The 7880-nt window shown below is 39.1% G+C and overlaps 1 protein-coding gene across 1 annotated transcript; it reads left to right on the top strand.

Moving 5' to 3' along the window:
* Positions 1–530: 530 nt before the first annotated feature.
* LOC147427281 (putative LRR receptor-like serine/threonine-protein kinase At1g67720) lies at positions 531–4887 on the top strand. Its single transcript, XM_086498061.1, has 9 exons — positions 531–614; positions 1254–1273; positions 1458–1729; positions 2515–2717; positions 2895–3018; positions 3112–3180; positions 3349–3538; positions 3728–3860; positions 4370–4887. The coding sequence occupies exons 1-9, from the start codon at positions 531–533 to the stop codon at positions 4655–4657; spliced, it is 1383 nt and encodes a 460-aa protein (XP_086354187.1). The 3' UTR covers positions 4658–4887.
* The last annotated feature ends 2993 nt before the right edge of the window (positions 4888–7880 follow it).

The following is a 7880-nucleotide window of genomic DNA, read 5'->3' on the forward strand; positions in this document are numbered from 1 at the left end:
GTGTGAGAGAGAGAGAGTGCTCATGGAGGTGTCGCCATACCTCGCCTAAATCCTGGCTAAAAAACAACTGATATAAATCTAGTTCTAGTCGAGCTAGAAACGCCTTGGCGTACCAACATTATATGTTAGAATGCGAGCCTCTTATATAGGTTTCATAGAGGGTGCCATCATGGCTACACCATCCTCGGTGGAAAACTACACATGCTATCATGTGGACCATCACATGGTTTATGCCACACAATAGGCTCTGACTGGACAAGGGAAGCTGCACACCACAAGCTGGTGCATAGGACAGAGACCATATACCCAACATTGTTTAGCTCTGTGTTTCAGCCTTGAACAATTGTGCTTGCATCCGTGCTTTTCCACTCAAGGAGGATTGTATGCCACCACTCTCTCCGACTACTTCCCTTATTACCATCCAACTATTTTATCAAGCCCTAAAACCTAAAAAGATGGTGGATCCGTGGTCAAATTGATGCTTCCGAGGTGTTTAGGATCGACCAAAAGCTTTACAATTTATCCATTTGATGTCGTCTTTAATAGTGGCTACTACACCGAAGAGTCTTCTTTCAAGGGAAACGCTTTGTAGTGCGCCCGCGGCTTCTGACATTGTGAGCATGGATATGGCACGTACCAACTACATCTGAGATTGTCTATTTACTACGAGTAGTGCTAGTTGCCTGCATTCTCTACTATGGCCTCTTGGTTCATCGTCATGCACCCAGGGGTCAGGACCTGAGAGAGGGTATTAAAATTTTGGAGGCCATCTTCTAGGTATATTTCTAGATCAGGAAGTGAAGGCTTCCTTGTTTCTGTGACCAGTCTTGTGTGACTAGTCTCTTTTGATTGGGTCTAGGACTGAGAGGGTGATGGGGTGAGTGTGATCCCTTGAAGGTATGCCAAATTCAGTTAGCGGTACCTTTACTGTAAAACAGGCTCTCATCACGAGAGTTCTCAGAGAGGAGAGGGAGAAGCTCTTTCTTCTTTGGTTCTTTGGATTCGTCTTTATTTTATGAAAAATCGATTTCTTGGAGGGATCACGTTTCACAAACATTCTCTTGAGGAGGAACATCCTCTGTCAAAAGCACATGCAAGACAGAGACACATTTTCCTTGTCCTGTTTCATGCGACCATGATCTGCATTGTCTGTGTCGAATGTTTCATATGCAACCAGGGCTAACATTGTTTGTCTTCAAATTTGGTTTCAGGTACTTGCAGAACAATAATTTGTTCTACTACAACGCCAACAGGCATCACTGTTAACGTTTGAGTGCGTCTTTGATCAGCTAAAAATCCAATTAAAAAATGCGAGTTTTGATGTGAACTAGTTGGGAAAGGGAGTGCTTTCTAGGCTTGCTTGTGCTTGAGAAGATTTGTTCTGAAGGGGTTTTTGATGTTTCATGTTTGTTTCATATTATGCACATCTTGTGACATGAGTTTTTTGGTCTATCTAGATATTCAGGAAACCCTTTGTGTGAGAGCAACAGTGCAGATTGTGTCCCTTCACCAGGACCCAATGGTAGTCCCCCTGCCCCCCCATCAAAAAAGAGCAGCACTGGAGCAATTGTAGGAGGGGCTGTAGCTGGAATTCTGGTGGTGGCCATTGCTATTTGTATTGTTGTCTACTGCTCTTGTTTCAAGAAGAAACCCCCTGTACAGAAGGATCCCAAAGTCAATGTTCCTCGAGAAGGAGGAGTTGAAATAAATCAAATATATGAATACTCAGGTACATAATTCAGGTCTCAACTGAGACTCTCTCCACTGCATGTTTCTTTGTGTTGTTTCTTAAAAGGGCGGATGCAATGCACAGCTCACTAAAGGCACTCTCTGAATAATAAAGGGATGCGGCCAGTAAATCTGTTTTTTTGGTTGAAATGCTGCCAGTAAATCTCAAAAGGGCAGATGCAATGCATCGCTCACTAAAGGTACTCTCTGAATAACAAAGGGATGCTGCCAATCCTTAAGAGTCATTTGGGTCATGTTTGTGTTTCTTCGCTCAACAAGAAACAACCAACAATAGAAGGAAAGCCTTACCAAAACAGATATTCACAGCCTCTGTTTTCCTGAGCTTAACTGCCAACCGTAGCTTTCTGTTATGAAATCTTAAAGATTATCATGTCTTTGAAGTCCCCTGGTCTGTATCAAGCAATCAAAACTACATTTTCAGCATTAAGGTTAAGGTGGCTAAAGTTTCTACATGTGGATTCCACAACCCTTCTTTCCTAGTGTACCTCACGAGGGCATAAAGGACAAGAGCCACTTCAAAAAAGAAACACTGGTCTTGTTGATTTAAGCAGAGATGATTGCAATCAGATGGAAATGCCAACCAAACTCTCTTTACTTTCTGAGTCGATGATTTTTGTAAAGCAGAAGTTAAAAGTACTGGTGGGTGAAATATCATTTTTGTTGCTTTCTATTGAGCTCCTTCTTTTTCTTTTCAATTCAGGAGCTTGCTGAGGGTGACCGCTCACTTGGCTTTTTTCTTCTTCTTTTCCTTTTCATGGATGCCAGTTCCCAACAAGGCTATGCCGAAGCTCGCTGTCCAAGAGTTCTCCTTTGAAGAAATCAAACTTGCCACAAATGATTTCCGAACCAAGCTTGGTCAAGGGGGATTTGGTCCAGTGTACAAAGGCTGCCTTCAAGATGGTCGCTTTGTTGCTATCAAAGTCGCCTCAAACGCTGCAGACCAAGGAACGAAGGAATTTGTAAACGAGGTAACTAGCACAAGCTTAACTTGTTATTTGCTTCAAGTACGAGTTTGATCGTTCTGGGCATCCTTGTGCATACACATTTTCACATTTTTTTTTTGTCTTTCCCAAAGGAATATGGTCCTTCTATTCCACCAAACCATTCAAAAACCATTGCTTTTCTAATCTGACATTTCTTTGAAGGTCGATCTTCTATCACGGATACACCATAAAAATCTTGTGGGGCTCCTTGGGTTTTGCAATGAACAAAAGCTAGTACTCGTATATGAGTTCATGTCGAGTGGGTCCTTGTTTGATTGTCTTCACGGTGAGTTCACAAATTGTCTACTTGCAACAATGAGAATTGGTGAGTGCAGCATGGCAGAGTTGAAATGCTCTAACTCATGGCCTTTCTATGAAGACCCATATGCAATGGCTTCCCCTTTACCATGGCGCACACGTTTGAGAATTATGGTCGATGCGGCACAAGGTAATTCATTAGAATACACTGGTTTTGTGCTTGCATGTACACACACATTTTTGCATACCATGATAGTATGCTTGCACACGTGTCTATGTCTGTGTCTACATTGCATGATGCTAGTGTTGTGCACATTGCCAAGTTTACTCCTTTTAGACATGAGATATGAAAATGCAGGCTTTGATTACTTGCACAATGGATGCAACCCTCGAATCATTCATAGAGATATCAAGAGCAGTAACATTCTACTGAATGATAAGATGGAAGCCAAGATATCAGATTTTGGAATCTCAAGGGACTACATTAGGAGTGAAACTGGAGCCCCGCCGACGACTTTGATGGGTAGCATGGGGTACATGGATCCTGAGTAAGTACAACTTCGCTGACACTGCCTCGTTTCGTTCTCATCTTTGTGTCTTCCCATTTTCACCTCACCCTTCAAAGTACATGGTTATGGTGATAATTAACTCTTTTTGAGCATTCATATTGTTGCTGCTGGGTAGCAACAGCTCATTACTTTCTCTGGAAAATAACATGAATATCATCAATGTTACAGGTACATGTCCAGTATGAAACTGACAGAGAAAGTCGACGTATATAGCTTTGGAGTGCTGCTTTTTGAGGTTGTGAGTGGCCAGACAGCTATTTTCAAAGATAATTTTCACCAGCCGACCAATATTGTGGAATGGGTAATGTTGTGAGACTTACTCCTTTATCATTTGATATATATATATATATATATTTTTTTAAAACTCAATATATTCATTTTAAGCTTTATTTGGGAAATTCATGTGTTGAAAGACAGCATCTGACGCTCATCATGGAGAGACATGGCAAAAGAAGGAAGAAACTCAGTTTCTCCTTTTTATTTAGAAATAAGGCCTCATACTCATCCCTTCCATTTAGGGATAAAACACCCTTTACTAATTATCTGCAGTTAGCCTTCGTCACAGATGAAGTTGTGCGTTATCGTGCATTTACTCCTGTAGTTGCAGAATTAGTCACAACTTCGTTAGATTATTATGGTGGAATGATAAGATTTTCCTCATTGCATTCACAATCAACACAAATGCCCAGGATTGTCTTCAACAAGCAAGTGCTGTCGATATTGAGTCACTGTTGCTCTGTCAACCCGAAATGTGGTTTTTTGAATATCTCATTGTTCGAATGAAATTTCACATGATTTTTGCACGAATAGGCAAGAGCCTCCATCAACCGTGGGGTGATTGATGACATTGTGGACCTGTCCCTGCATGGTCAATTCGATGTCCAGTCAGTTTGGAAAGTAGCAGATGTTGCATTGGCATGTGTTGACATTCCGAGCTCCAAGAGGCCGAAGATGAGTGAGGTTTATAATGAACTAAGAGAAGTGGAGAGAATTGAACTTGAAAGTGAAGAAAGGCAGGCTATCAACCAACCTTCAGGGGAATTCAGAGGTAATAGCAACTATAGCACTCTAGCCTACACACATGTCAGTATAAGGTAAAGTTTATTCACCAATAACTCTGTAATATCCATGAGCAACTTAGAGGACTAAACAGATTTAAAGGAAAAGCCCATTGATAGAAGAGTTATACCAAAGGACAAGGTAATTATTTCATGGATTGTACTTTCTTTTTAGTATGAGTATGTACATAGTATTTTGAAAGGATTGTGTAAGGGATACTTAAATGTATGTGATCTGAGTGCTTATATCTCAGTACAAACTTTAACTTTCTCCTTGCATAGCTTTTTTTAAAATGTGCTTGTGTCAGGATGTATGTGTATCTATACTTATTTTCAATAAATTATAAATTTATCTCAAAATTAATATCTTTAAATCAAGCAAGACCCACAAAGAACGTGGCATAGAAAAATATAGTGGCCGTTAGTGAAAAACAGCAAGCATCCCTTGAATCGAGAGTTGCACGAAAGACGTTTCCATGTGCTCATCTACACACACACATTTTTGTTTTGGTAAAGTCACAAAATATATCAAAAGAAATGAAGAAACACAAAATATATCATACAAGAAATGGTTAAGTTCATAGTGAACAAAGGCATAGTCAAAACACATATAAGAAAAGGGCATACAATGATGGGTCAGTCTCTTGTAGAGGTAGGCAATAATAAAGACGTTGATGCAAAGATTGTTTGAAAATGGAAAAGGCTTGAATCGGCGACTCACCAAAAACAGGAGGATTTTTCGAATGCCAAATCATCCACATGGTCCAATACCGTAGTCAATATAAAAAGGCTCTATAATATCTAAAAAAGTAAACAAATAGATTGGATTTCATTAATTTTGAAATGGTCGAAGCAAGAATGCCAAAAAGAACCTAAAATGTTTCCCAAATGACATAGAAGGGAAATGAGCTCAAAGAAGACTTGCTATATGATCCAACAAATTGTGAGAGGCAATACAATCCCGTAATAGACGAGGAAATTGTTTCAAGTGGCACATCACAGACTCAACAAAGAGAGGATGTCACATGGTGCCTTGCCAAAAAAGGCCCAATGGGAAGAATTGCAAGCAACTCCATAGAAATAGCTGGCATTTTAAAGGCATCTTATTGCTTCATATCTTTGGTTGTTTTCTCCACCAAGACAAAGGCTTATGCTTTTTTCCAAATGCCATTTGTGTAATCATGAACCCATAGTCCAAAGAGGAGGAATGTGTAAACCGAATGACTAAAAGCAAAGGCAGAGACAAATGACCATGAGTAGGGGTAGCTCGATATAGGCTCCAATCCGTTGAATTGTTTTGACTCATTCACAGAAAGAATGGGCCCAAAAGGTGCCAACAAATTCTAAATCTTTCACTACAAAGGATGATAATGATAGCCCATACTAAATTTAGCACAAGAATTTACAAAAGATTGCACTTGACCTCTATCATCCAATACATCTTTTATGAAGTAGACACCATTTTTTGTCTGAAAATATGCCTTCCTACGCTCTCGGACAGCCAATGGTTTACGAAAAACTGTACTCCGATGAAACAAAGTGAATTAGAACCATTATGCAATCGAGGTCCAATGAAGAAACTCTATAAGCTTTTTCCAAGCTAAATCGTAGTGAGTGGACAACCATGAAGCTTGCCACCAGCATGACCAAAAATCCTATCCCAATGCTTGACCGTCCAATTGCCAAAAGACGCAGAAGACTTATTAACACACATGCCTATCAACATAATAGCTTAGGGTTGCCTTTAAGATACAAACTCGAGCAACAAAGAGGTCTTTCGTGCCAATTCATGGAAGTGTACGCCAAGCATATTTATACCACCATGTCAAGAATATTCAAACCACCATGTTGTTTTGAAGAGTAAAGCATCTTAACCAACTTAAAGTGAAGACCCTTTTTAGTACGTTTAGTATTCTAAATAATATCCATGTTCGAAGACGTAAAATGAGCTATGTCTACTTTCCTCCACATTATCAATGGCAAAAAGAATTGAACATATGCCATAACAAAAGCTTGTACAAGCGTAAACAAACATGCAATGGCCATGTAGAAAGTTTCCAATAGTGATGCTTTTTTAATTAACCTTTGCATCACCCATTGAGTCATTTTTTGACATGAGATATGCCAACCTAATGGATATTCCAAATGTATAGTCACATATGCCTATGAAGGAATGCCACTTGGCCACATCATACTATGTCGAGGCTATGCATTAATGGCTAAAATATAGGATTTTTGAAAATGAACATAAAGGCCAACACCTTGCCCAAATAATTCTAGATCTTCCATAAACCTATGTACATCTGATTGGATGTTGTGAGGCATTAAAAAAGGATGATCACCATAAGCTTGTGCTACAAATAATCTACCATCTGACAATTGCAAGCCATGTAGTGCACCATAGATACTTATATATAGTGCACCAACTTATGTATGGGATGAGTAGCCAATCCATGATAAGTTGGTTACTAAGATGTTGGCTTATAGAACTAAGGGTTTCTTGCATGATGGATTGAAATTTTCTCAATATGTTTGTAGACGTATCCATTATAATATGATTGATGCATATATTGACATGTGATATACTCAATATACTAAACAAGATGTGCTAGTACTTCAAGTTGATATTGAGAAAGCCTTTGATACAATTACGTGGGATTACGTTGCTACAACTCTAGCATAGTTAGGTTTTGGATTCAGATTGTAGCATACAGTATAATGGCTTTGATGTGATAGTAATGTTTCCTTGATAATTGGCGCCCTGCTTACTGATAGTTGGACTTTAGCATAGTTAGGTTTTGGATTCAGATTGTAGCATACAGTATAATCCAAAACCTAACTATGCTACAACTCTAGCATAGTTAGGTTTTGGATTCAGATTGTAGCATACAGTATAATGGCTTTGATGTGATAGTAATGTTTCCTTGATAATTGGCGCCCTGCTTACTGATAGTTGGACTTTAAAAAATTCTGTTGGACAAGGATGCTTTTTGAACTCCTTATTTGATGTTATGGATACTCATCCTATGCTTCCATATTTACAACTTAGATATAGCTGACATGAGAATGGTAGAGCGTCAACCCAAAAATGATTCACATAGATGCTTCTTGGGGAAAAGCTTGACTAATCCATGCTTCCAAGAAGTTGGCGTACATTTATCTTCCCATGCTTTATTGATTATAAACAAAATCAATTTTTCCAAAAAGAGCTAGAAAGAATTTAAAAATTTCAATGTCAAACCATCCTAGCCATGTGATTTCTA

The sequence above is a fragment of the Adiantum capillus-veneris genome, chromosome 24 (genome assembly GCF_014529385.1).
Source record: "Adiantum capillus-veneris isolate H3 chromosome 24, ASM1452938v2, whole genome shotgun sequence".
Taxonomy (NCBI): domain Eukaryota; kingdom Viridiplantae; phylum Streptophyta; class Polypodiopsida; order Polypodiales; family Pteridaceae; genus Adiantum; species Adiantum capillus-veneris.

What these genes read in the sequence shown, in the direction of transcription:
- LOC147427281 (XM_086498061.1), top strand. Translation starts at nt 531, where the DNA reads ATGTCGTCTTTAATAGTGGCTACTACACCGAAGAGTCTTCTTTCAAGG. An exon ending in CTTGTTTGATTGTCTTCACG is followed by an intron (nt 3,019 to 3,111) that starts GTGAGTTCACAA and finishes CTTTCTATGAAG; the next exon opens with ACCCATATGCAATGGCTTCC. An exon ending in TATGGTCGATGCGGCACAAG is followed by an intron (nt 3,181 to 3,348) that starts GTAATTCATTAG and finishes ATGAAAATGCAG; the next exon opens with GCTTTGATTACTTGCACAAT.